This window comes from Micromys minutus, assembly GCF_963924665.1.
Source record: "Micromys minutus genome assembly, chromosome: 2".
Lineage (NCBI taxonomy): Eukaryota > Metazoa > Chordata > Mammalia > Rodentia > Muridae > Micromys > Micromys minutus.
This window is the reverse complement of record NC_137971.1, coordinates 58,080,879-58,108,226: the sequence shown is the minus strand read 5'-3', so window position 1 is coordinate 58,108,226 and position 27,348 is coordinate 58,080,879. Positions and strand designations below refer to the sequence as shown.

Sequence of the window (27,348 nt, the reverse complement as noted above, 5' to 3'; positions counted from 1 at the left end):
GTCCATGGCACAAGGGAACACGGAGAGATTTACAGGTGCACATTACCCTGTCATACCCTGTGTGTTTGTGTTATGTTCTGTGATGCTGGATATTCACCAAGCCCTCACCACCCCTCACAGCTGAAGCTCCAAGGACTCAGGTTTCAACAGATATAGGCTTCCATGCTAGTCCTCATGTGGAATGTCCCGTCTCTCACTTCTGTGGTCAGCTAGCTCTCTGGTCCAGGTCCTTTACCCATTATCCTTTGGCACAGTTCCAAGACAGACCATATGGCAACCACAGATACCATGTCTCTGTGGGATCTTCCAGAATTCTCCACACTGTGTCTGGAGCTTCCCTCTGCCATTTCCTTAGCCGCTAGAACCTGCAACTTCAGAGTGGTTCTGCCGGCTTAGACTGGGGGAGAAGGTCTTAAGCTCTCTGTTCTGGGCCTCTGGTGGGCTAGGTGCCACCTTCCCCGCCTCTTCGCTCCCCACCTGGGTTCTACCTCCGGTCTAGCTCCTCTATCTCTGGATGAGTCCGGGATTTTGATGACAACGGGCGCCCTCAAGCTAACTTTACAGACCCACAGGCAGATCACCAGGTCTCTCCCGTGCGCCTTAGCACCAAAACCAGTTAGGACTTGCCTGCCCCGGCGGCCGTAGGCGGGGCTGCGCCTGGGGCGGGGTCGCGCGCGGGGCGTGTCCTTGCAGGCCCCGGGCCGAGCATTTTCTGCGCTCCGAGTGATCGCTCCTACTGTGTCCGCTGGGGCTGGTATTTCAAAGCGTGGTCGGTGAGTGCTCCGTGAAGCCAAGCCGAAGGGTGTGGGGAGCAGTGTCCTGAGTTCCTCGCTCACTGATGTACCCAGTCTCCGTAGCTGGCCTCGGAGAGACCCAGGAGGTAGAGCCCCCTAGGTCAGGGTTGCAGGTTCCTTTCCGGAAGATCGACGCCGGGGCCGGGCAGCTAGAAGCGCGGTGGGAGGGAGGGGGAGAGGTAAGGGAGTGAGCCTCTGTGGTTCTTGAGAAGGCCTGGCGGTCTTTTTGGTGCAGAAACCCGAAAAGTTAAAGTCTTATCACCCTGTTCATTGTCCCTGAACACCGGTTCCCTCCCCTGAGACCGCAGGTCCGCCCACTGGCACCGGGAAGAGGGGGAGGGCGGCAGGGGCGGTGGTGACTTCATCTCTGTGACGCGGGGATTCCTCGCCCAGCCGACTTTAGTGTTACATCCTGTCGGTGGGGCGGGTGCCGGGTGCCGGGTGCCATCGAGGACCCAGGGGAGGTCCTGGAGCTGAGTGTAGGGCGGTCATGTCCAGGCCGCAGGAACTATTTCTGGCTTGCCCCGGCTCCCACGCCCGCTCTTTCTCAGGGAATTTATATGCAGTCTGCTGATTGTGCCTTGGCTTAGGTTGCTGATATGTTGAGAGAACCAGCTCCCCATAGGTTCTGGGCTTTTAGAGCCTAGCCCCGGGGTTTGCGTTGTGGCCAGGCTTCTGTTTATGTCATTGCCCGCTTCCAGTGAGGCAGCATGTATTTTTGGGTCCCTTCTCCAAATGGAGGTCTGGAATCTCTCCCACTTCCAGAAGTGGAGAGTTGATGCATCCTCCTTCAGTGTGCAGTCGCTGTTGTTTGGTGGGGGAGGGACTGTGATGATGGGCCTGGAGGGTGAGGATCTGGAGAAGGCATTTGGTCCCTCCCTAGGTCAGGCAGGCCAGCAATGTTCTCTGGTCTACCGCTGTCCAGTAGAAAGCAGGAGGCTTGGCTGTTCTTCCTTGCAGAACTGGTGGTTCAGCTCAGAGAACCATTCTGACCACTGCTTCAGACACCATAGGAGGAGTGGCAAGATCCCACCTGCCAGGGGAAGGGCAGATCAGTGACTTTTGAGCTGCTGGTCCTGACTTCAGAGGTGAGTGCTGGTGCTTGGGCAGAGAGCCTTAAGGTGGCAAGCTAAAAGTTCTGTTTAGGTGTCTGTCTGGGAAACTGGCCTGGCTCAGGTAAGGTTTGTACACTATCCTCAGTCAGACACTAGTGTGTCTAGGGGACGCCTGGAGGAATGGCACACTCAGACCTATGGAACTGGAGAGATGGAGGGGAGCTGATTGCACAGGCTCCACCTACTGGCATCTTATTGTCTGTGCCCTGGCTGGTAGTAGAGTCTGCACAAAGTCTACCTGAGTGTGGCCTGAGCTCTCTGCTTCTCAGCCATATCTGGGGATGGGTATGAGTGGTAAGTACCTATTGTAAATACCTGATTGTGGGGCACAGGCAATGCACAGGAATGTACCCTGAAGGTCTGCTGGAGCCTCCCTCCACCCATACCTGTTGCCAGCAGGAGTGAGTCAGCAGATGTTGTTTGGGGGTCCTCCATGATAACCCAACATGTGTCTGGCTGAAGGGGTTAGTCCAGGAAGTGACTCACATATGGTTCCTGGGAAGGCTTCTGTTAAGGCAGATAGCTGGCTGAGCTCCAAACTCTGCAAGCCTCTGGGGACTGCTGCATCCCCTCCTGTCTTTATCAGTGTATAACTTTCTTCCTAGTTGGAGGCCTGGTGCTTCAGACCATCTGATCTCCTCTCCATTTCTTCAGGCCCAGGATGGGTGAATTCAATGAGAAGAAGGCAACATGTGGCACAGTCTGCCTCAAGTATCTGCTGTTCACCTACAACTGCTGCTTCTGGGTGAGAAGAGCTACATTTTCCCTGTATCCCCATTCCCCATGTTGGAGGCCTGGCCTAGGAGCTTAGTTCCAGCTTCTTGACCCAGGCCAGGTGTGGTGACCAGTATATACTTTCTGCAGCTGGCCGGCCTGGCTGTCATGGCAGTGGGCATTTGGACACTGGCCCTCAAGAGTGACTACATTAGTCTGCTGGCTTCAAGCACCTACCTAGCAACAGCCTACATCTTAGTGGTGGCTGGTGCTGTTGTCATGGTTACTGGAGTCCTGGGCTGCTGTGCCACTTTCAAGGAGCGACGGAACCTGTTACGCTTGGTCAGCAGGGCCTGATGGCACATGGTGGGGCTGGGGATGCTTGGCATGGATTTCTCAGGGGGCCTCTGGTACTGGTTCTGGGGGGCTTGACTGGTTGAGTATATTATTGCAGGCTGTCCCTGTTGAACTCACTGGGACAGACACAAGCTTCCAGAGAAGTCTTAAGGAGCTAGATAGCCCTAGAGTGTAGCTCCTATCTGGATTCCTCTTGCTTGGCCTCTTGGGTTGGGGGCTTGGCTTTGTGGTGCTCTGGCACTAGGAACTCCCCACTTACTGGGTCCCTGCTTCCTAGTACTTCATCCTGCTCCTCATCATCTTCCTCCTGGAGATCATTGCTGGCATCCTGGCCTATGTCTACTATCAGCAGGTAAGGGCCTGAACAGGCCATGGGGTATGTCCAGAACATGGCTCCGCCAGTCCCACTAGAGGTGCCAGCTCCAGCTTTGCCCTTAGAGTTTGATCCTACCCACAGCTCAACACAGAGCTCAAGGAGAATCTGAAGGACACCATGATCAAGAGATACCACCAGTCAGGCCAAGACGGTGTGACCAATGCTGTAGACAAGCTGCAGCAAGAGGTGGGTGTCCCCTGTAACTTCCTGCCTTCTCAGCATGGTGCTGTGTGCTGGCGGGCTCTGAGGCTCAGCCACATCCCCCTCGTAGTTCCACTGCTGTGGCAGCAACAACTCTCAAGACTGGCGAGACAGTGAGTGGATCCGCTCTGGTGAGGCAGACAACCGCGTGGTTCCCGACAGCTGCTGTAAGACTATGGTAAATGGCTGTGGTAGGCGGGACCATGCCTCCAACATCTATAAAGTAGAGGTAGGTGGGTGCTCAGCAAGGGGTGGGGCTAGGCTGGACTGGTCTAGCAGGGCCATATGTAAGGAACCAGCAAGGTCCACCACCACTGTCTCCCACTAGGGTGGCTGTATCACTAAGCTGGAGACCTTCATCCAGGAGCACCTGCGGGTCATTGGGGCCGTGGGCATTGGCATCGCCTGTGTGCAGGTATGGAAACATGGTGACGAGGTGGGAACACTGGGATGGCGGGTGGTCCACAGCCCTGTTCACATCTGCCTGGCTCCATGCAGGTCTTCGGTATGATCTTCACCTGCTGCTTGTACAGAAGCCTCAAGCTGGAGCACTACTGACCAATGTGCCAGGCCAGGCGGCCAGCCTTGCACTGTGCCCCAGCCCCCACTACAGAACACTACTGAGTTAGACTGCTGACTGCCAGAGAGGTAGCTGTGCCCTCATGCCATTACCATGTTCCCTGGCGACTCCACCTCCGGGTGGCTTCAAGTGCCTTTCACTGCACACCAAAGTCCCAAAGCTCGAGGCAGTGTACTTGCCCCAGCATTAACAAGAGGGGGTCATGTATGCCAGTGTTGGGCTAGGCCTGGCTAGTAGAATAGGTTTAGATTATTTGACTGAAGTGCCTCTTATGTAGGCTGCTTCCCTTTGGGTAGCTGTGATCTGAGACCTGGGTACAGGGTGGGTAAAAGCAGGCAGGAAGGGGCCTTTCTAGTTGGGCTAGGCAGCCTTAACACCTGCTGCTGGGGACCCTCAGATCTGCTTGCCCCAAACACTATCTGCTCTGTCCTTTCCACACAGGCCTCTTGCTCCTAAGAGCCTCAGCCCTGGCCTTTTCCTACTACTGATAACACTGTGTAAATGCTCTGTTCCTGTACACTGCCTCCTTTTGGAACATCTCAATGGAGCATGGCTGTTTCCATTCACTGCTGTATCCCAGATGCCCACAAATGTTCCTGCTATATAACAGGTGCTCAATAAACGTATAAGCAGTCGAGTCAGCTTGCTGACAGGACCTTACGCACAGGATGGCTGGAGTACTTACAAGAGTCAAGGATGGGGAAGCCTAATGGCAATTAAAGTTAGGGTGACTTCCAGCCCACTGTGGCCTGGACTTGCCTCACTCAAGGAAGAGTCTATAGGCCCTGCTAGGGTCAAAGGGCAGGAGTGGTACCAGGGCCTGTTGGGGCTGCCCTGGCTTCTATTTCTCAGGCTTAGCTCATCTGAGCCGCTGAAAACCAGTTCTGAGAAGAAACTCAATAAGTCGATTCTGTTCCCCATAGTTTTATGAGCCACTAAGGATCCTCTGGACTTTAGCATAAGACAAAGCCTTTTTCTTTAAAAACAAAAACGGGGTGGGGAATGCTGTGCCACACATCCTTAATTCCAGAATTCAAGAGGTAGAGGCAGGATGACCACTGTGACTTCCATACCAGCCAAAGCTTCATGAGACCTGTCTCAAAACAAACCCCAAACGTCTCAGAGGGACCAATGTGCTAGGAAGAACCCAGGGTACTTAATGCCCGGGTGCCGTGCTATACCTGTGGTGACTGGGTCAAGGGGCAGGGATGCCTGGCTCTTGTGCCTAGGAAGATTCTGGAAACCAGATCCTTAGGTGTGGGCAAATAGGCCCACACAGCTAATGGTCTTTAGGACCCAGGAACTTTGTGAGGCCTGTGGCCTTGGGTGTACTCCTACAATATCTGTGTTTGGTTGGATGGTAGTAGCAAAAGCTGTCCTTTAATCTCAGCAGATCCCTTTAGTTCAATGTCAGCTTAGTCTGTGGAGTTGAGTTCTAGGACAGCCATCTTGAAAAATGAAAGGAAAAAAAAAAGTTTGATTCCCAATTCCTCATGGCAGCTTAGACCATCTCTAACTTTATTCTCAGGGGACAGAGTAATACAAGCAGACAGAACACCCCACACACAAGAACACCCCTAACATGAGAATGGAACATCTGGTAGGCCTCCAAATCGCTCAGCATTCCAAAGGAATATCTTCCCCAGGCTTGGGCCCAGCTTTGTGGATGGTGTGGTGGCCACACCCACTATGCCCACCCTGAACGTGGGCAGGAAGAGGAGAGGCCCTAAAGCAATGTCGTGCAAGACTGTACTACAGGGCTACCTAGTTGATCAAACTGGTCAAAGCCCAGAGAAACAGAAGCGAGGGGACTCCACAGGACTAGACTGCCAAGTCAGATGAGGGGAAGGAGACCAGGCAGCTTCAGAGACAGCACAGATGTGGATACAGAGAACCTTGCAAAGTTAGACCCATTGGTGGTTCTGCAAAAATCTTTACTTAAACAGTCCCTTCCAGGGTGACTGGACTTAGCCACAGGGCCATAGCCAGGTGACACCCCAACACCCCAGTTTGAACAGGGTGTTGTCTACTGCCTTGGCCAGTAGAGGAGAAGGCAGGCTCTTGCAGTTACTTCTCCAGGGGTGCGTAGTTCAGCAGTTTCTCAATCAGGTCCACGTGCGCGAGCAGCATGCGGCGGCAGCAGTAGCGCTTCAGGCCCAGAGCGTCCAGGGCATCCCTGTAAGGAGGAGAGAGGAGTGAGGTTGGATGTGGGCTCAAAGGTCTGTCTGCACAGGTCTGGAACTACCCCCAGCTTGTTTCTGGGCATTGCTGTGGACAGGAGTTACCAGGGCACATCTACACAGCCAGGGATTGAGACCTGACACCAGACCACAGGGAAATGGCCTGGAGATTTCTGAAATATGTACCCAGATGCTTAGGTTGGAGCTGGGTGAGTCCCTTTCCCCACCTAGAAGTACAGGGGTTTCCAGGTTATACCCGCCCATGTATACACCCATGTGCCAAACCTTAGCATCCTTACCAGCCTTCTGCCAACACTTATTTTTTAAAATTTAATCTTAGGTGTATAGGTGGTTTGTACATGGATGCCTGATGCCCCCAAGCCTAAAGGAGTTATGACATTTGCGAGCTACCATGTGGGTTCTCGGAATTGAACCTGAGTCCTCTAAGAACGCCAGCCAGTGCTCTTAAAAAAAAAAAAAAAAAAAAAAGATTTATTTTATATATGTGAGTGCATTGTTGCTATCTTCAGACACACCAGAAGAGGGTCCCACGGCAGATGGTTACAAGACACCATATGGTGGCTGGGAATTGAACTCAGGACCTTTGGAAGAGCAGTCAGTGCAACCACTGAGCCATCTCTCTAACTGCTTTTGTCTCTTGTACCCAAGGTTCTAGGTTTCCACAGTTATTTGGGAAAGCTTAAGACCAATATCCCCTCATCAAGGAGCAGAAATCTGGGCTCCACTGGTAGACTGACTCCCGCCCCCTGCCTCCACTCCCGCCACGGCCTTGTACTCCCACATCCTGAAGATGTTGCCCAAACCAACTAGATTCAATTTTTCCGGGACCTAGCCAACTTTCGAAGTTCCTGTCCAGGCAGTGAGGGTCCCAGATGACTAGCAGGTACTCACCCAAGCTGGTCATTAGAGCTGCCCATTAAGCCCCACTCACTGACTTATGGATTGTGCAGAGAAAGGGAACCCCTTGGTGTTGACATGGTGGCCAGAGAATATGGGGAACAGTCATGGTAGTGAGCACAGGGAGAAGGGAAAGCACAGGTTGTCCACAGAGCCTGTCCTGCATTTTAAAGGGTTCGCAAGGTTTTAAGTACATACGGAGTAGCCTGAAAGGAGGTAAAGAGTAGGGTGTAGGTAGACAGGGAAGAGACTTGAGGTGTCTGTCACCCATGGAAAAGATGCTTAGAAGTTTCCAAAAGGCCAGCAACTTAAAGAAAACCACCTTCTAAGTTTCAGAGAGCCCGGGCGTGATATTCCACGCCTTTAATCCCAACATTCAGGAGACAGGCAGAAGGATTTCGGAGCGTTCAAGACCAGCCTACTTTACATAGAGGATTCCAGGACAGCCAGGGCCACACACCCTGCCTCGAAACAAACTAAAAGACTCTTTTTTCTGGGAATACATCATAGAGCTGGGCTGGAGGACACGCGGTCTCACTCGACCCTACAATCTGCCCTGCCAATTCTTTATACGAAGTCTTATCTAGCTCCGGCCCAGGATACCTCAGTTTCACTACAGTCCGCCGCAGAACCCTCACCCCGACCCTCGGCTTCATGACCCCAGTCCAGTCTTCCCATCCCCTCCCCCGCAGCCCGCCGTCTCACCCCTCGGTGTACTCGGCCTGCAGCAGACCCAGATAGGCTTCCCATTTGTTGCCGACGATCTTCCCACAGGTGAAGCAGCGGACCGGGATGATCATGGCGGCGTCTGGCGTGCAGGCTGCCGGCTGCAGTTTTTCAAGGCCCGCCCCAGGCGCGCCCACAGCGCGGGGCTCATTACGCCCAGGCTCCGCCCCATAAGATCCCGAGCCCCGCCCCGCATCTCCCCGAACCCCGCCGCAGCCCTGCCGCCGCTCCCGTGATTACTCTAAAGCGGCGGTGTTCTTTGCTCGCGCCCACCCGGGGCTCCCAGAGCCTATGTGCTCGCGGCATCATCCCGAGTAACCCCTTCCTCAGAGGTGGTATATCCCGGCGCTACGGCGTCCGAGCAAGGCCGAAAGGTCCGCGGCGCCGGCGGTTCGCGTTTCTCGTGTTGCTTTGACTGACAGCTGCTCCGCCGTGTGGCGGCTCGCACAGGTACGGCGGGGTCCGCGGGCTGGGGTCCCGCTGGCCCGATCGCAAGCCGACTCGAGCCAAGAGGTGGTTAACAAGTGGTGGTGGCGCAGCCGGTGAGCGGGTTGCCGGTTACGCAGCTGGAGGCAAGTCTTCCCGCCTCCTGGCCCGGACTCCAAGGGGTCTCGGTCTGGAGCCCTTACCCGAGGTGCCCAGCCAGAGTCCGGGCCGTGGAGTTTGGGGCGTCCTTCTATTCCGCCGCTGCAGAACCTTCGGTGATACGGTGTCCCAAGCCCCGACGGCAGCCTCCCTCACTCAGTAGTCCTCTTCTTCTTCGAGAAGGGACTATCCTGCGGAGAGGAGCTGGGCTGCGGTCTGGGAAGGCGTCGTGGAGGAGGCACCGCACCCTATGAGGCAGACCTTTTAACCTCGTTTCCCTCGTGATATTTGGCTCAGACGTGGAGATTGCCTGCAGGACCGCTAGGGGCCACAGGTCAGCCTCACCTGGAGGTGACCTAAGGACTTAAGGGAATGGGCAAGGGGTTGGTTTCTGGCGAATGTATCACCTTGGCTGCACCGCCTTCTTACTGTGCTGGGGGCTACCCCTAGGAAAACGAGGCTGCTTGCAGTGAGAAGCTGGAGAGGTTTCGTAGAGCTTGTGAAGTTTGGGGTCTGGTTACAGCGAAGCCTCTGGGGGTCCTAGACATTTTCCAGGTGCTTCTGGGAAACAAATGATTTGGGGGAAGCGTCGAGAAGGGTCTCCTGGGTCTTGAGTGCGGCTGGTCAGAGCCACTGGCCAATTTTGTGGTTGTGTTCCCGCTGTGACCCTGGACAGCCTTCTTGGCAGCCTTTTGCCATCCCCCCCATGGAGCCACGTGCAGAGCCACGAGCTAGGCGACTTCCCGGTCCTTTCCCCTCCCCCCAACATCCTGCCCTGGCCAGAGGGGCAGTGGGGGCCTGTGAGTCACTGTGGCCTGGGATCAGGATCAGGACTGAAGACTGCTGGTGGCCAGAGGTGAGGGTGGCAGGGGAGTGGGTTAGGAGATGGTCTGTAGGGTCTACCCTACGGATGGGGTGGAGGCCAAAGGCTTCTTGGAGGAGGGGCTCAGTTCGGTCCGGCCCCTGGAAGACTTGTTTACTTAGGGAGAGTTGGGGAGTGAAGCCTGTGCCAAGTTGACATTCCTGGAATTCCCCTGTGTGTGTGTGTGTGTGTGTGTGTGTGTGTGTGTGTGTGTGTTCGCGTGCGCTCGAAAGTCCACTAGTTTCCAGTGCCTAGTGTGGGTGGTGGCATCCTCTCCTCCCCTAGTTCCTGTTCCAGCTCCCTGGATTCCCAGAAATGGCCCAGGCTAGAGAACTCCAGGCTGTTGCTTATCCACCCAGCCCTTGCTAATCCCAGAGTGCTGTGTGGGATGGGGTGGGGGGAATATGCTGTGGGTCAGTTCTCTCCAGAGCCGTGGCCCGGGTTCCCAGGCTCAGCTTCTGTCCCTACTGTTTCTTAACTGTTGCAGGCTTCTCTGGGACTGTGGCAGGACAGGGATGTAGGTTACTTTTACCTGTCAGCTTTGCCAGTGTTCCGCCACTAGACTGACTGGTCTCTGCCTGGCAGAGGCTCTATGAGAACGGATGCTCAATCCACTGTGCAAAGTGGAGGGCATATTAAGGGAGATGTGCTCACATGTAGTTTCTAACCCATGTGCCACAGTTCCTGCCAGAGGAGGGGGGTCACTTCAGGGCGGAGGACTAGGAAACCCACGATTGAAGTTTTAGCTGTCCAGCCCCTCCCACCCTGGGTGTTGCCCTGAGAACAGCCAGCCAAAAGAGGGTGCTGTGCTGTGGTCTGGAGCACTGGGCTGGGTGGGTTCCAGCTGGCTCTACCCCTTGGCCTTAGATCACAGCCTTAGTTTCCCCATTTGTGAAGTTCTGCTGGGACCAGAAGCATCCACGGGAAGGATGGCCGTGAGCTAGGGGAAGTGGTTGAAAGTGACTTCTCCCCAGGAACTCTAGCCTTGTGCCCTCTGGCTTGCTCATAGAGGATAGTTTCTGTCACCCTTAGGGTATGGGGTGTGAACGTACACACTCCTGCACCTCATTCCCAGGCCATATCTGCACAGACACACTAAAAGTGCTTGGTGCACGTTGTCCAAATAGCTCTTGGAGACTCTGTGACTGAAACTGAAGTGACTAACTCAATAACTCTTTGGGTTTTTGAGGCTGGGGCACTTGGGATTCAGTGCTTGGATGTGGGGCCGGGGGAGGTCCCCAACATGGTGGGGCAGGTGTGCTTTGTTTACATGATAAGCATCCTCTGAGTCTAAATTAGGTCCCGTCTATCTTGACTGCCACAGGAGCTCTAACAGAAATACCTGAGGGTGCAAGGCAGGAAGTGGAGGAAAGGCACTATTTGGGGTGGCCAGAGAGTCCAGGAAGAAAGATGGGCCCTTTTGCTGGCTTCATACAGAGGGCCCTGCACCCCATCCCTGGCTCTGTCCCTGAAGTGGTGGGAGGTTAGAGGTGTGTCTTCAGTCTCCAAGAGCTCCTGGGTAGGCTCTTTGCGCAGCCCTCCGTGCCTGCTTCTTGGTGGGAGGTGGCAGTGCCCTGGACCAGGAATTTGTGGTGTTCCTGCCCAGGGCGGGGGTCTAGGGCAGGCACTGGGGCCCTGCAGGGGCTGAAGCCGCAGCAGGAAGGCAGACACCACAGCCTGTTTATATTGGCACAACTCTCTCTGCCTCCTTGAAGAAGTGGTGGAGCCTCTCAGCCTCGGGACAGGGTGGGTGGTGCAGCTCTGTGCTCTCCCTCCTGAGCTAGCTGGGCTAGGAGTAGTTACTACAGGGTCCAAACAAGCTTCTGGGCAAGCTCATGCTGGTAACCTATGGAGGAGCTACTTGCTCCAAACAGCCATGGTCAAATTTTGTCTAGAGTTTGGGCAGGTCTCTTTTTGAGTGGCAACCTGGTCTGGCCTGGTGGGTGTCCATGGTTGTTTTTTGGCTCCTTCCCTGGGGTTTCTCGTTTGTACATACTCACAACCAAGGAGAGCTCCCTTGTCTTGGGGCCTTGCTGGCAGATGGCTCCTATGTCCAGACCACTGTGGGTGGGCACTGGGCCAGGGTGTTGGGGAAAGCACCCCCCACCTCCACTCAGATAGGGTGTCCTTGCCTTGCCCCTTCACGGTTAGTGATCGGCCTGCATACCACACCCTGTGAATTCTGTCCTTGGCAACAGACGTGGACCTGGCCTGAAGTCGGCTAGATCAGTCTGTGTTCATGTGGGTTTTACAGGCAGGGCCTTCCAGGCAGGAGAGGGGCCCACTGTTCAGAGGACAGCATCCTAGCAGAAATGGACTGGCTCTTCTTCGCCCTAAGAACTTTTGGAACCTCTTTCCACCCCTGGCAGTTTTGGCTGTGTTAGCTACTTTCTATTGCTGTAAGAATATAACCAAAGAGAGATTATTTTAAAAAAAGTTTTAGAATGCACTTAAAATAAATGTATTATTCTCTCATACTCTGCACCCTGACCACAGTTTTCCCTCCCTCCGCTCTTCCCAGTATTTCCCCAAATCCTCTCTCCTCCAGAGCTACTCCTCCTTTGTTTCCCTTCGGAAAAGAGCAATCCCCTCAGGGAAATAAAATAGAGCATAACAAGTTACAACAAGACTAGACACAAACCCTCATCAAGGCTGGATGAGACAGTCCAGTAGGGGAAAGGGTTCCAAGAGCAGGCAAAAGAGCCAGAGACACCCCCCACTCCCACTGTTAGGAATCCCACAAGAACACCTGTAAATGTAACTTTTATTAACCAGATGTAATTGTCATCTCAGGAGGTTTACTGCTGGATAAGTTCATCCTTTCTAGTTCTTTTTTTTTTTTTTTTTTTAAGATTTATTTTAATTTATATGAGTACACTGTAGCTGTCTTCAGACACACCAGAAGAGGGCACCGGATCCCATCGCAGATGGTCGTGAGCTACCATGTAGTTGCTGGAAATTGGACTCAGGACCTCTGGAAGAGCAGTCAGTGCTCTTAACCTTGGAGCCATCTCTCCAGCCCTCTAGTTCTTTCTGAACTTTGGCTGGATGGTCAACTCAGCTGTCCTGGCTCAAACTCCTCTCTGTCTTCTTTCTGAATTGCTCTGCTTGGTCTAAAACTAACTCTTGCAATCTGTTCTGATCTTTCTCATTCTCTGGCTCCTTCTGTCTTCACCGGCAACCTGTCTCTGTGAAACTGTCCTGGTGAACTGCCTCCTCTCCTTCTCTCCCTCTCCTGCCACTCTCCCCACACTGCTCTCTTAAACCCCCTCTTTCTTATGAAGTTCTGACTCATTTTTGTCAAATCTTTGATTCATCATTTTATCTGCCCCTCAGTTAGACCTCACTTTCAAACACGGCTGCTTCCTCCTACAAACGAATTTTATCTTCATTGTTTGGGATTAAAGGTGGGTACTAAGGGCATGTCTGAATTACAGCTGGATCCACAGACCTAAAAGGTCTTTGGGTGTGATCTCTTGCCAGGGCATCCATGTTGCTGGATTAAAAATCCTCTGCAAACACCAGCCTACACAGTCAACATATATGCATAGAGCCTAGCTCAGACCCATGCAGGCTCCCTGATGGTTGTTTCAGTGAAAGATTTTATTTTACAACCCATTATGAAGGGAAGTCAGAACAGGAACTTGAGGCAGGAACTGAAGCAAAGGCCAAGAAGGAATGCTGCTTAATGGCTTGTTCTTTATGGATTACTTAGCTTCTTTAAAATGCATAATTCTTTTTTATTGATTTGTTCACTTTACATCTCAATATCAGCTCCAACCTGTTTTTTTTTTTTTTAAGATTTATTTATTTACTATGTATACAGTGTTTTGCCTACACGTATGCCTACACATCAGAAGAGGGCACTGGATCTCATTATAGATGGCTATGAGCCACTATGTGGTTGCTGGGAATTGAACCCGGGTCCTCTGGAAGAGCAGCCAGCTCTTTTTTTTTTTCTTCAAGATTTATTTATTTTATTTATATGGGTACACTGTAGCTGCCTTCAGACACACCAGTAGAGGGCATCAGATTCCATTACAGAGGGTTGTGAGTCACCGTGTGTTTGCTGGGAACTGAACTGGGGACCTCTGGGAGAGCAGTCAGTGCTCTTAACTGTTGAGCCATCTCTCCAGCCCAGGCTTGCAGCCCTACCTTGCTTTCTTATCCATTCCAGGACCACCTGCTCAGGGTGACATCTCTCACAAGTAGACTGGGTCCTTTCGCATCCATCATTAATCAAGAAAAGGCCCTACAGATTGTCTACAGCTACGTAGAAAATGTTCTACTTTTACCTATATAGGTGTTACGTCTGCATGTATATCACAGATCATGTGCATGCCTGGTGCCCACAGGGGCAGAAGAGGACATCAGACTCCTGGAACTGGGGTGACAGATGACTGCAGGTTCCACAAGTGTGCAGAGAACCAAACCTAGGTGCCCTGGAAGAACAGCAGTGCTCTTGGCTGTTGAGCCATCTCCAGCCTCCTACAAGCCTTTTTTCTGGGGGTAGGGAGGAAGGACATGGTCTCTCTATGTAGCCCTGGCTGTCCTGGAACTCACTGCATAGATCAGGCTGGTTTTGAACTTATAGAGATCCCCTGCCTCTGTGTTGGGATTAAAGGTGTAAGGCACCATAGCCAGCTTAAAAGCCAACGTGATGGAGGCATATTCTCAGGTGAGATTCCCTCTTTTCTAGCTTTTGTCAGATTGACAAAATAACTCTCACAGCTACTCCTGAGGGAAGAGAATTGGAGGTCAGGATGGCTATTCCTGAATTCCCCTGTGTATAACTAACCCTTAGCTGGGCAACTCTGACTCTGGTCTCCTCACAGCTCCAGCTGATGCCCCGCTCCCAAGCACCTCATGGAGAATTTCAACCAGAGCCCAAGCCCCATGTCCAGGGGATAGAAGTGATCAAGTAGACAGTAGGTTTATTTATGCACTACTGGGAACTCAGCTGTTGTCTCCGACCCTGGTCTTCAGGGTCACCTTCAGAGAGTGGTTTGGTGGCTAACCCCATTCGGGTGACTGTCAGTATGGGTGATGTTTGGTCCAAGGTGGGGGTATAGTTTTTCTGGTCAGTTCTAGATCTTTCCTGGACCCTATGGGTCTTCTACTGGTGCCTAGACACTTGTGTATGTGCATGGCCTTGTCACATTCATAGTCATTCTTCCACTCCAGCCCTTAGTGGTATATGTCTGGCAGAAGCAGGGCTAGGGGCCACGGGTCACAAGAGTCTTTTAGAAATTACCAGCTGCCAGTTGCTCATTAGGTAGAACATTCAGGCTGTAGTCTCAGTTGGGCTATGGATGTGGTCACCTCTGTCCCTTTCTTGGAGTCAAGACACATCAAAGAAAACTTGGCAGAAATGGCAAGGTGGATGTGCATGAGATAAATCCTAGGCTGATCGCGACCTTTCAGGCATGCTTTCTGCATTCTGGTAGCTCCCAGGCATCCACATCCCAAAGACTGGGACCCTGAGCATGCAGCAGCCTTGAGGCTGGGGTTGCAGTTCCCCATAGTGCCCTCTGGGAGGCAGCAGTAGGCTGGTGCAGTGAACGTAGGTCCTGGACTGGGATCTGCAAACCTTTAGGCATCTGGAGTTTCTATTATGATGTAGCCCCTTTAAGAGCTGCTCAGCTCTACCCATGGACAACCTTCATTTTTCTCTTATTTTTTTCTTCCTCTACTCTGCTGCCTCACTCTGGACCTTCAGCCAAAGGTTTTCCTTGTTCTGCCTTCCCTCCTGTCGTCTGGGCTGCGACAGAATGGGGAACCTTAGCTTCATGTTAATACCTGGCCCACACTTTAGGGTTGGGGCGCAGAGATTGGAAGATGGGGCCCAGGAAGGGGCTGTCATCTCACCTTTGATCGATGGGATAGTGTGTATCTGGGCACACCTGCAAGGTGCCACTTACCTAGTATGCTTGTCTGCCAGGGATGAGATGGTGTTCATCAGTCAGGCTGATTCTTCCTGAGCTGGTCAAAGCGAAATTCCAGGTCCCTGGTTCTGCAGTTATAGAGAGTTGCAGAATGGCGCCAGTGGGACTCTCAAAATGGTCCGTGGCTGTGATAGAATCTGGCCTTGCTCCCACCACCCCTAGGAGAATGGACTGGACCAGAGGCTGAGCTGATTCCGCGAGCCCTCAGGACCAGCAGGGGGCCATCTAGGGTTCTTTGGCATCTCTCCTCTGCTACTTTGGACATCGAATTCTCTTTTTAAGTTAGAAACCCTCACGGACACTTCAGCCTCCCAGGCACTACGGGCTGCCTACTGCGCTTGAAAGCCAAAGCCGCTCAAGTTGCCACCAACAGCAATTGGGTCACCTCTTCATTTCCTCGGGGCTTTGCACCTCATAGACGTGGCTGGAGACTTGCTGCCGAATGGGCAGCGGGCCTGTTGGATGTGGTCTGGGGTGCAGGTTTGGGGCCGAGAGCTGCTGCGGTGTTATTCCGACCCAGTCCCCTCGAAAGCTCCCCCTGTCCTTCAGCTGCATCTTCTTGGGAGACCCCGGGAGGGTAACGGGGAGGTGGGGGCTCAGGGTCTCTGCGATTGGCCGGTGGGGCGGGGTCCTCGGGGGGCGGGGCCACGCTGGATTGGCCGGGCGCATGGGGGGCGCAGCGGGCCGGCCCGCAGGTGTCTGGCCGCGGGGTGGGAGCCAAGTCGCGCGCCTGCTGCTACCGCGGGGCTGGGGAGGTGCGGGAGCTCGCCGGTGTGGTGCGGATGGGGCGTCCCGGAGCCACGGGCGCGGAGCGCTGATAACGGCTGTAGCCAGTGAGCTTAGCGGCGGGGGCCCAGCCTCCCCACCGCGATGCGCCGCTCTAGCACGGATGAATCCACGTACCGGCGCAGCCCTTCTCCGGAGAGCAAGGAGCCTGGCTTTGCGCGCGGCGGCCCCTTTCGGCGCTGCAGCAGCCTGTATGGGCGCGCGGGCGCCGGGGACGCCGGGGATGCGGGCGGCGGCTTCTTCGGCCTGCATTCGAACACCGGCCCCAAAGCAGCCCAGGCGCGCTATACAACGCCCAAGGGCAACAAGTATGTGGTCTTCTACCTAGACCTCTCCTTCATCTTTCTTCTAGAGCTGAAGCGCTGCAGCATGGCGCGCGGCTGCCTCCAGGGCGTCAAGTACCTCATGTTCGCCTTCAACCTGCTCTTCTGGGTGAGTGTGGGGGCCTGAAGGACCGGGGTTCACTGCTAGCCACTCCTAGTGGCTTCCGGGAGCTCTCTGCTCTCTTCTCTGCTGTGGAGACAGGGTGTGTGCGCACGTGCTCACAAGACCCGGCAGTACCAAGCCTTGCCTCTCCTGGGCTCCAGGCGTAGAACTGATCAACGTCTCTGTGCACCTCTGAGCCACGGGTGCCTCCTTCAGCCTCTTCCGTGCCCTCCCTCTTCAGTCTATGTCTTTGCCTCACCCCCTTTACATTATACCCCTCTGGGAGATTGACTTACAAGGTCCTGATCCCTAGGACCCAGAAGACCAAGGGTACGTGCACTGCGTGACCTATAAGGGCCTAGGGAGGTATACCAGACACTGGTCTGGGACTGTCCATGGTCATGGTGGCACCTGGCTCCCTGCCACCTCAGCAGAGCCCCTAACTTTTCCTGGGGTATGCTGAGGTTGCTCAGGCATGGGTAATGTTCAGTTGGAGCTTGCATGATGATAGAGCAGAAGATGGTCCCTTCCAGTGTGGTTGGAGGACAGTTTGCACACTCTCATCCTTGTGGAATGGGGCAAGTATCACATTTGATTACCACCTGGTGTGGAGGCTTGGCTGAGACTGGAGCCTGAGTGGAGCATGCTAGATTTGATTAGAGGTGACCCTTTATTACCCGGGCATGGCCTGGACTATCACTTACTAGCTGGAGTACTTGGAGAATGGTGCCCAAGGTCATTCCATGCTCTACCTTGGTTCCTGAGCCAACTTTCTGGGAGTGGGTGTGTGCGACTGAGGATGAGGGGTGTGGTTGGGAATGAAGAGAGTACAGCTTGGGGTGAGGATGAGGGGGAATCACTGGGATCCCTGCTTGCTGCTCATTTGCATGCAGTCCAGTTCAAGTCAAATGTGCAGAAACCTAGGTCCACTTTTCTGATATCTCGGGAGCTGGGATTTGCTGGGACCCTGGGCTTCCTGAGAGCAGTAGTGCAGGAAGGCTGTTGCCCAACCTGTCCCATCTCTTCCCGACCCCCAAGAGGTTTTTGCCAAAGGCTCCTGAGAGGCGTGGGTCCATGTCTGGGAGAACTCTCTTACCAGGTGGGCATCAGAGATAGGTGTGGGCTGAAGCTATAACCAGCTCTTGTAAGGTGGATGCTTCTGTTTAATGGCATTCAGTGGACATTAGAGTGTGTTCAGGAGCCACTGATTGGCAGGGTCAGGGTAGTTTGGGGGTGGGAGTGATTGCAGGCATTAGTATGACAGAAAAGGCCCAGGAGCTGCAAATGACAGTGTGTCAGAGGGACAAGTATAACACTGTGACCAGACCCGACAGCTGTAGGTCACTCACTCTGATAGTAGCAGGCAGTGTAGGTGGCAGAAGGGGATAGGAGTGTGGGGGCTGGGCAGCTGCTAGGTAGTGTTTGGTTTGGGGAGGCTGAGGTTGTTGCAGTCATTGCTCTCTTCCTGATCTGGACACCTGGCCACGCACATCCCATGGACCACCCGGTAATCTCCTCTACAGAGAAATAAACAGTCTCCCATGGGACGCCTGTGCTGAAAGACCCGGTACCCTTCTGTTATCCACATGCACCTCCAGCCTTGCAAACGGGCTCAGGCCTCAGCATCATTGTGGTTTCTCCCGCCAGCTTGATTCCCAGTGAGGGGTTAGAGGCAGCCATGCAAAGGGTGCTGTGAACAGCATGGTTTTGCCCAGAAGAACCTGTGCTGGGCTTGGCAGAGTCTATCTGAGCTAGGCATGTGGAAGTCCATCCATCTGGCCTGGTCAGTATGATGTCAGTCCACCTTGTCTCTGGCATCTGTGAACTAAACTCCCCTCCTGCTGGTGACAGGCTGTAGTGGGAGGGCCAGAGCATACCCTACCCAAGACCCAGATTCCTTTGCTAGACTCTAGTAGGAGAGGCTTTGATCCTCATTTGGCACTTATAATGTAAGACCAGCAGACAGGACCCTAGCCTCTGCCATGTGTCTTGCCTCAGTCACCCTATTAGAGTTAACCAGGCAACTGGAGTCAAAGCGGAACTGACTCCTCAGACCTGGGTGTGTGGGGACCCAATGAGCCCTTGCCCTTCTTCAGCAAACAGGCTGCCACTGGCCAGTGATGCTCAACTCTATGGGGCAGTTGCTCAATATGCCTTTGAGATGTGCACAAGATAAGGACTGGCTGCTTAGTGCTTAGGGAAGTGGACTGAGTACACAGCCCTTTAACACCGTTAAGTAGGTAGGTAGTGCTGGGTGCTGGCCACTGACAGTAAGGGAGTTGGGGCTGAGCAGCCCCTGGGACCCCTGTCTCAAGCATCTGAGGCTGCATTGTCAGCTGGGCCTCTGCCAGCAAAGCTCTTCCTGTAATGGAAGTTGAGGTCCCCTGGGATCAAGGGGAGTCGGTGAAGCCTGCTTCTTCATGCCTCTTCTCTCCTTTGCCCTTCCCTCCCCTGCCCTGGGCTCTCAGTATCTACCTTCCTGGCCAGCTACCGTAGTGTAAGGGTTAGTGCAAGTGGAGCTGAGCTCATGGAGTGTGACAAGGACCTTCTCATGGCTCTTCTGTGTCCAGGTTCTAGAGATGCTAGCCAGGCCTGAGCTGTGTAGCTGGCCCTTTCATGTACTGACCAATCTGAGGCCCTTTCTCTGACGCTTCCAGGCAGGTATCCCTCTCTATTCCTCAGTCTAGCAAAAGGTACAGCTACTCCCTGCATGGTATTGTCAGTGTCTGGGTGGACAAGACGGAGGCTGGAGTCATGCCTACCACCCAGATAATGTGTGAACTGAGAAAATCCTGTATTCTTGGGGGTCTCAGATTCTTGACCACACTGGGTCATTAAGGTGATCCAAAGGTGTGTGGATTGGGGTCCCTCAGCCCCCATCCAGGTGGTCTGTGATGACCCTGGATGTATGACCAGCTGAGCAGAGGTTCTGAGTACTTGTCTTTCCTTCAGGGAGGGGACTGGGGTCTCAGTCTGCTCTGCCTGGGCTGTCACTATTGCAGCCTTATGCTGTCCCAAAGGAAGATACCACTGGACACAGGGATCTGCCCTCACATTGGCAACAAGTTGCAGGGCACATGCCTTGCTAGGCTTGGTGTCTGTTGCCTTTGCTGAGCTGAGATAGTATCTGACTGACAGTGGTCCTACTGTTAGTCCCTGGCACTTGCAGTCTGGTGGATGAGGGGACAAGGAAATGGCAAAGGCTGTGTCCAGCTCCTTGGAAGAACCAGGACACTCAGGGATATGGGGATCTCTGCTTCCTGTAACAGCATATATTTGTAATAGGGGTAGCATGGAAATGCCCAGTGCAGGAAGCCATGGTCTTGTTTGTTCTTTGGGATGTTGGTGGCTGTGACAATGTACTGATTTGGGCAAAAAAAAAACCCTATATTTTTAAGTATTTGGATACCGGCTTTCCTTACTTATGATGACACTGGACTCCTAACCTGGCTGCTTCCATCTTTCAATCCCAGGAATAGTGTGCACCACCACACGGGGTTTATATGGTACTGAGTATCTAACCCAGTGCATGCTTGGCAAATACTCTTCTAACTCAGCTACATCCCCAGGCGCACATTCAAGTAACTGCACAAACTCACCCCACTGGGATAACCAACATCATAGCCAAGATGGGGAAGGTTCTTGCCAACCTGGCAGAAGATGGCCTTCCTGACATACCCTTGGCTTTTATACAGGGGCCCTAGCCCATCCACCTCCGCCAAAGATGTGGCTAGCTTCCCGACCATCTGCTACATCGAGCTGTGTATGGCTGGAGGGGTGGTGGGCAGAGGACCTGGACAGGCACATTTGGTGGGCACCCAGTACCATATGGCACTCAGCCTGAGGCTGATCCAAGGGGCTAGAGGTTAAGGCACCTGCTGTGTACAGGTTTGGGTGGTGCCTGGGTAACAGCTCATTACACCTCTTAGGGAGTGTTGTTGGGCATCACAGCAGACTGCCTAGCAGGTGCTTATGGCCAGGCGTGCTGCATGAAGATCAGCCAGAAGGCTAGGATGGAGGACCACAGTGGCAGGACCTCCCGCCCCTGAGAGTAGCCCCTGTTCCCAGATACTATTGTTCAAAGACTGCTGTGGGGAGTGGGCTCTGCTTCCTACCAGGGCTTCTGTCTAGCCTTGGGGTACAGCTACAGAGGAGTGAGCCAGCAATGGATGATGGTCTGTCCTAGGAGATGGGGCTCAGGGTTCTGAGGGAACACTGTAGATTTGGGGTAGGAGATCTTAGTTCCATCCCCACTTTTGATTGGGGGGAGACCTTGCTCCAGGCTGCAGGGCCTCAGCCTTGAGTCTTGCTTTCTCATCTTCTGAGTCTAATGGGCCCATTTTCTCTTGCGCTTTGAAGCTGTAATTTTCCTGCCAAAATGTTTAAAAAGCTTCATACACGGAAACGTTTTCAAAATTACAGGTACAGCACTCTTACCACATGCACGGTTTACACTAAGTGCACCTATGTCTGTGGCATTTCTGAGAGAGATGGCCCTACAGGGTGGTGACTCTGGGTGTACTGCTCATTTGTGACAATGCGTGTGACACCACTGGATGGCAGTGGGGAGCATCTGGGCTGGTGTTCATCTTTGTCACAGTGAGGGTGACAGGCTACGTGGCAGTGAGTGGATATTTTTCATGCTGTCTCACCATGTCAGTGAAGGAAACTGGTTCTCTTCTGGGTGTGGGGTCCCTTCCTGCTAGTTCTGCCTTGGAGATTATACCTTCCTGGCCTCCTGGAATGGGCATCTCCCTCCACCCCAAGTGGTGCCAGCTGCTTTGCATAGTAGTGTCCTTTCCATGCCCTTCGGGGTCCCATGGGGCCAGGGGCGCTCCAATAGCTCACTTTCCTGCTGACATGAGCCGTCTGCTGTCCTTGGAAGGTGGAGGCGGAGGTACAGACAGCTTGGTCTTAGTGACATTTATCATTGTTATATTAGCATATCTTCCCCCCACCCCCACACTTTGGGACCTGTTATAATAACATGAGTGTTTAGCTTGGATGTGACCCTACCAGATGTGACTCATTTGGGGGTCATGGCTCCTCTGGGGGAGTGTTATGCCTGAGGTCAGCCCTGTATATTGATCTCTCTTGAGCTTTCTTGCTGCTTTTGACTTTCAGCATATCCAGAGCAGGTGTGGTGTGGAGTGAGAGTGGGGAGTCCTCACTTCAGTCTTGGTACTTCTGATCTAGCCCAAGGTAGCAAGCAGGGTATTACTTCTGCCTAGCAGTGTGAGGGCCACGAAGGTCCTTCCATAACTTGTGAGTCACCTTACTGGGTCCTGGAGGGCCTCATGATGCTTGGGAATGGCTGGAGACCATGGGAATAGCACATGAAGACAGGTGAGGCTCTGCCTGCCATGGGAGAAACCTCCCAGATCCATTAGCCTGGATATTTATGGAATGATGTTACGCTGAGTGATTCTGTGAACATCACCTAACCAAGATCTCCATTAGGGGGACTCCTCCCCACAGGCTGAATGGGGGTGCCCAGTTCATCCAACTGCCTTATTTGGTCAAAACCATAGATAGCACTCTGAGCCACTGTAGCCCTTCAGGGCTCCCTCCCATTGTAAAGGAGGCATCTCTGTAGATTGGCTCACCCAAGAGCTACCTTGTGGCTCTGAGGGTGGATCTCTAGGTACAAATCACCCAGAACATACGCACACCTTTCCCTGGCAGGTTCCTTGCTTTTGATGACTCTACAGCAATGTCTCCAAGAGTTACCTGGAACTCCGAACCTTGGGTCAGAGCCTGCATCATGGGCTCCTGTGTCATGTCCTGTCCAGCTCTCTGTTAAACTGCCAGGTCTTTTTCCTAGAGCCTATCAGGTGTTGATCCATCACTAGCTTCTTGGAATATATCTTCCTTCCTCACATTTGTCAGAGCCCAAGCCCTCATGTGAAGGTGGGGCCATCGTTTTCCCCTCCCATGGCAGCCCTGTACCCTGGGACAGACTAGATGTCCCTGTCATGGTGCCATGATGAATTCTTTCTAGAGTCAACCACCTTAGGCCTTCCTCCCCTGCTTCTTTTTATTTTGATTTTTATAAAAAGGAGTGATGAGAGCCCGGCGTGGTGCATGCACCTTTAATCCCAGTACTCAGGAGGCAGAAGCAGTTGGATCTCAGAGTTAAAGCCCAGCCAGGTCTACAAAGTGAGTTGAGACAGTCAGGATTACACAGAGAAACTGTTTCAAAAACCCAAAAATGAAGAAAAAAATGTGATGAAGGTAGGGGAGGCTTGGGGAAGTGGGGGGAGGTTTGGGGAGGCTGGGCAGAGCTACTGAAACTTGATCATGAGCAGAAGTGTGCCGAGCCAGGGCTGCTCAGGGTTATGGGTATCCCAGGACACCAGAAGCCTAGGGCAAGGGGGCAATACAGGTGGGTGGGCCATTCAATTGCTATGGCCTCCATAAAGTGTGGGGAAGGAAGGTGCAGGATCAGAGGGCCAAAGGAGATCCAGACCCGTTTGTTCAGGCACAGGGGTTGGCGGATGCTTCCTGCAGGGAATCTGAGGGTATGGTCTTACTAGGGTGTGTAAAGGAGATATACTCGGCCACAGGCCACTGTCAAGGAGCAAAGGGAAGGGACTTGAGGAGTGGTACCCTGCTGCAGGAATTAAGTTGTCTCTGGTGGTTCCCAGGCTGGTAAGGGTGGCCCCAGCTTGTGGGTAGAGCCTTGCCCTAAGGGTCAGGAGCCCTGCCAGTCAACCTCACCCCTGTCTCTTTCTCTTTCCCCACTGCTGTGGTCCTAGCTGGGTGGCTGTGGTGTCCTGGGTGTTGGCATCTGGCTGGCTGCCACACAGGGAAACTTTGCCACCCTATCATCCTCATTCCCATCCTTGTCGGCTGCCAATCTACTCATCGTCACCGGTACCTTCGTCATGGCCATCGGCTTCGTGGGCTGCATTGGGGCCCTCAAGGAGAACAAGTGCCTACTTCTCACTGTGAGTTTGTTGGACCCCTCTTTGTGGTTCTCCACACCATCGGCACCACCTCTTCCAGGCCAGGTGGGGTTGGAGGGGTTTCTGGGTCTGGGGTACAGAGTCAGACCCCATCTCAAAATAGAGTTTAAAATGGGGAGATCTAGAAGAATCCTTGTATGATATGCATGAGGCTCAGGGTTTAAGTCTCAGGACCATGCATACAAAAATGCATACCTGAGCTTAGAGGGACTTCTCTTGACAGAACACAGACCCAAGAACTTAGGTATGCCCACAAGTGGTCTTTACCAAACGGTTCTGGTACTCATCCTTGTGGTGGCTCTACCCCAGCTAATGGTCCTGCCCCAAGCCTTACCCTCTGTAGAAATCTCACAGCACCATTTGGCCTTGGGAATATGTTTATGGGAAGGAAGCTATTTCCTCCTCCACAGTTTATAAAGTTAATCACAGGTAATTACGAAAGGAGTCCTGGAGGATCTTACAAATTAACATGCCTGGCAGAGGCCTCAAGCTGCATGGCAGGTGAACTGAAGCTCCTCCATGTTAAGAGGTTTTGAATGGTTCCTTTCCTCTTCAAGGGATAGGAGTTTGCTCAGGGCTCAATGCCTTTAGAGACAAACTGATGCCTTCTCTTCACACCTTTAGGGGGTAGTGTAAAATGTTTATAGGCCTTTGAAGGTGATATTTGGGATCTCTTTTAAATTCCCAAGTTGTGGCTGGGAAGGAAGCTCAGCTGTAGTGGACTTGTATGGGGGGAGGTGGGAGAGTCCCAAATAGAGATGTCATGCCAGGAGCCTGGAGAACAGGGACATCACGCACATGGGGGTGTTTAGATCAGGCATAGGGGTAGAATTCAGGCCAGCAGGCCAGTTAGGCTGAGTTCCATGGTGTGGTAAGAGTTCTGAGGCTCTCCTGGAGCAAGGGCTGTGAGTAAGGGGCACATTCTCTACAGTTCTTTGTGCTGCTGCTGCTAGTGTTCCTGCTGGAAGCCACCATTGCCGTGCTCTTCTTTGCCTACAGTGACAAGGTATGTTGCTGCAAATGGACAGTACATGGGGTGCTGGGAGACTCTGCAGAAAGTACCAGGGCCCCAGAGATCTGTGCTGTGGCTCTGGGTTGTATGGGTGGGACAACAGCACTCATTCCCTAGGATATGTGGCCAAGGTCCTCTACTGAGTACAAGTGTGCACTGTCCCAACAACCGCAACCCATATTGCTGCTTACTATATGTCACATGCCATTTCCCGTCCCTATCTGCCTGGCCACTCAGTTGGAAGGACTTACTGACACATTTTAGGATCTTGGGTTATAGCTAGTTCTGTTCCCAGTTCCTGTGTCTCCAACTTCCCCATAGGACCTCCTTTCTGTAAAGTACCCTTGGACTATAGGAGGCTCCCTGTATAGGCTAGAGTTGCCTTCAGTGCCCTAGTTCCTTTACTGGAGATTTAGGAATGGTGCTCAAACCCTTAGCTGTACAGCAGACACGTCTTCTTGTACAACCAAGTAGATTTAAGTCCTCCCCAGCCAGTAGGGGGAAACCTATAGAGATGAGATGACAAAGGCTTGCACCAGGGTCCTTGAAGCTTCTGGGAGGACATGATCCTGGGCTGTGTCCTGAGTGTGACTGGGTAGGGGGTAATCCCAGGAAACAAGCAAGAGGTTCAGATAGAGGGGGAATGGGGTATTGATGAAACTGTCCTGTCTTGGACTGAAATGGAGGGTTTTAACTGGTGGTCTGTTAACAGATTGACAGTTATGCCCAGCAAGACCTGAAGAAGGGCCTACATCTATATGGCACACAGGGCAATGTGGGCCTCACCAATGCTTGGAGCATCATCCAGACTGATGTGAGGCTTGGGCAGCCTTCTTGGTATGGCGGACAGGCTGGTGGGGTTGGGTGTTGTGGCTGCCTCTCCATCCAGTCCTTTGCTTTCTTCCTGCTTCTAGTTCCGATGTTGTGGAGTTTCCAATTACACTGATTGGTTTGAGGTATACAATGCTACTCGTGTGCCTGACTCCTGCTGTCTGGAGTTCAGTGACAGCTGTGGGTTACACGAACCTGGTACCTGGTGGAAGTCGGTAAGAACTTTTCCTTCTTCTGGTGGGTGGTTGCAGGGGTGGGGTTCCCCCCAGCTAATCCTGGCTCTCTTGCAGCCCTGTTATGAGACAGTGAAGGCCTGGCTCCAGGAGAACCTGCTAGCTGTGGGCATCTTTGGACTGTGCACAGCACTGGTGCAGGTGAGCTGAGCAGGGCATTGCGTGGGACTCCTGACCACAATGGTAGAAGTTTTGCTCAGGAGCTTGTGTCCTGGGTAGACAGGTAGCAATGCAGAGGAAATTCACTAGGGGAGGTGACCTTTGATGTCTCGAGGACCAAGTGCTGCCCTGTGCAGTACTCCCTGTGCAGAGCCTGTTGTTGCCTACGGGTCAGCACAGCGAGACAGCCATATTGGTTAGAAGTGCCAGGACTGTGGGCAAAGGCCTGTGACCTCTTGTCTCCACAGATTCTGGGCCTCACCTTTGCTATGACCATGTACTGCCAGGTGGTAAAGGCGGACACCTACTGTGCATAGGTCTCTCAGCCTCTGCTTCTCTGCCAAAGGACCCGCCCATGAGGAGATCAAGCCGGCTTCCCATGCAGGACTTGGTGCTCCGCTGAATGCAAGGGGAAGAGCTTGAGGCCAGAGCACCCAGGATCCATCCCTGCACTGGAGGTGACTCTGCTCGGGTAGCAGCAGAGACACCAGATAATAGGGTTGGTGCCAAATGGCACCCAGGGCTAAGGGCCTGGGGAACTTTGACACTTTTTATATCCATATATATCTATCTTCCAGTGTTCACACAGGGTGGGGTCCCCAGCCTCGCATGGATGCTAGGTTGGGGGCAGGCCCAGGCTGCTCAAGGCCCACGATGATCTTGGTGCTCCAGGCAGGGCCAGGTCCCATGATCCACATTCCATGACAGTGTCGTGGTTCCAGATGCATCTTAATAAAGTGTATGAGCAGTCTCTGGGTCTAGCTGGACACACAAAGGTTGTACAGCCACAGCCTTCAATTGAGGAAGTTCTTTCATTTTCCAAAGGTCAGCAGAGCTCAGAGCTCAGGGGAGCACTGCTAATCTGTTTTAGTGGGGGAAGGGGTGGCCTTCCTCTGTTCACTCCCATATTTCTTCTATTTCTGTCTTAGTACCTCTGCCCCTGGATTAGTCTGGATAGACTGCAAAAGTCAACACGAGACACATAGCCCTTGCCACTGGCCAGAGTTAGAGTCATATAGCATCAAGCCACCATCAAGACATCTTAACTAGGAGATAAAGAAGAGCTGTAGGTGAGGGCCTTTGACTGTAGGGATGGTGCTCTGGGAGTCTGGGTTAAGATGAGATCCCAGGACTCTCAGGAGCTGTGAGGCATCTGACTCTCAGTCCCCATGTCCTGCTGTCTGAGGGGGCCTACTCTGTGACACAGTTCTCATTAGGGGTCATCCTTGTGACTCACACCTGAGTGTGAAGAGCACTAGAGAAAATTTGACCCAAATATTTGTAGGGCTACTGCTACCCTTTCCGTTCTCTGGCTCTATGCTGAGTCCTTGTGTCTTACTGTCCTTCTAGTAGAAGCCAGAGGACCCTGACGAATCTCAAGAGTTTTCTGTGGAGTCCAGAAAACTGCTAATTAGCAAAAAGCCCTGTTACTTATAGATGGCCAGACTGAGAAGTTGTACTCAGAGTACATCGGGGTGCTGACCCTCCCTCAGCTCAAAGCCTTGGCCCTTCACTCAAGTCCCAGGATACCCTTTCTTCCCTCTCCTCCCCAAGTTAAGCAGCTCTCATGTATGGCTCAT

General features: G+C 53.1%; 3 protein-coding genes across 8 annotated transcripts; 2 read left to right on the top strand and 1 right to left on the bottom strand.

The window, feature by feature from the left end:
- Positions 1–696: 696 nt before the first annotated feature.
- CD151 (CD151 molecule (Raph blood group)) lies at positions 697–4,797 on the top strand. 3 transcript variants are annotated; one of them, XM_080911400.1, is made up of 9 exons: positions 697–773; positions 1,755–1,882; positions 2,564–2,654; positions 2,774–2,965; positions 3,258–3,332; positions 3,438–3,542; positions 3,628–3,786; positions 3,886–3,972; positions 4,056–4,797. In XM_080911400.1, the coding sequence occupies exons 3-9, from the start codon at positions 2,571–2,573 to the stop codon at positions 4,113–4,115; spliced, it is 762 nt and encodes a 253-aa protein (XP_080767526.1). In that variant the 5' UTR covers positions 697–773; positions 1,755–1,882; positions 2,564–2,570; the 3' UTR covers positions 4,116–4,797. The 3 variants fall into 3 exon arrangements, with proteins under 3 accessions (XP_080767526.1, XP_080767528.1, XP_080767527.1); XM_080911402.1 differs by having other exon boundaries at positions 2,515–2,654; XM_080911401.1 differs by having other exon boundaries at positions 744–880.
- An 831-nt stretch (positions 4,798–5,628) lies between these two features.
- On the bottom strand, positions 5,629–8,088 carry POLR2L (RNA polymerase II, I and III subunit L). Its single transcript, XM_080911696.1, has 2 exons — positions 7,941–8,088; positions 5,629–6,313 (listed from the first exon to the last, which is right to left on the bottom strand). Exons 1-2 carry the CDS (start codon positions 8,033–8,035, stop codon positions 6,205–6,207), a joined length of 204 nt encoding a protein of 67 aa, XP_080767822.1. The 5' UTR covers positions 8,036–8,088; the 3' UTR covers positions 5,629–6,204.
- Positions 8,089–8,158: 70 nt separating this feature from the next.
- Positions 8,159–27,293, top strand: TSPAN4 (tetraspanin 4; the record flags this gene model as incomplete). 4 transcript variants are annotated; one of them, XM_080911692.1, is made up of 8 exons in its annotated part: positions 8,159–8,411; positions 16,492–16,571; positions 23,324–23,515; positions 24,465–24,539; positions 25,258–25,359; positions 25,460–25,591; positions 25,667–25,750; positions 26,017–26,770. In XM_080911692.1, 7 exons carry the CDS (start codon positions 16,509–16,511, stop codon positions 26,083–26,085), a joined length of 717 nt encoding a protein of 238 aa, XP_080767818.1. In that variant the 3' UTR covers positions 26,086–26,770. The 4 variants fall into 4 exon arrangements, with proteins under 4 accessions (XP_080767818.1, XP_080767820.1, XP_080767819.1 ...); XM_080911694.1 differs by lacking the exon at positions 8,159–8,411 and adding an exon at positions 8,807–8,880 and having other exon boundaries at positions 26,017–26,774; XM_080911693.1 differs by lacking the exon at positions 8,159–8,411 and adding an exon at positions 9,329–9,402 and having other exon boundaries at positions 26,017–26,773.
- Positions 27,294–27,348: the final 55 nt, after the last annotated feature.

Bases quoted from the DNA above. Each gene is read 5' to 3' on its own strand.
- CD151 (XM_080911400.1), top strand. From the start codon at position 2,571: ATGGGTGAATTCAATGAGAAGAAGGCAACATGTGGCACAGTCTGCCTC. The intron at 3,543-3,627 runs GTGGGTGTCCCC...TCCCCCTCGTAG, and splicing joins TAGACAAGCTGCAGCAAGAG to TTCCACTGCTGTGGCAGCAA. The intron at 3,973-4,055 runs GTATGGAAACAT...GGCTCCATGCAG, and splicing joins TTGGCATCGCCTGTGTGCAG to GTCTTCGGTATGATCTTCAC.
- POLR2L (XM_080911696.1), bottom strand. From the start codon at position 8,035: ATGATCATCCCGGTCCGCTGCTTCACCTGTGGGAAGATCGTCGGCAAC. The intron at 6,314-7,940 runs GTGAGACGGCGG...TCCTCCTTACAG, and splicing joins CAGGCCGAGTACACCGAGGG to GGATGCCCTGGACGCTCTGG.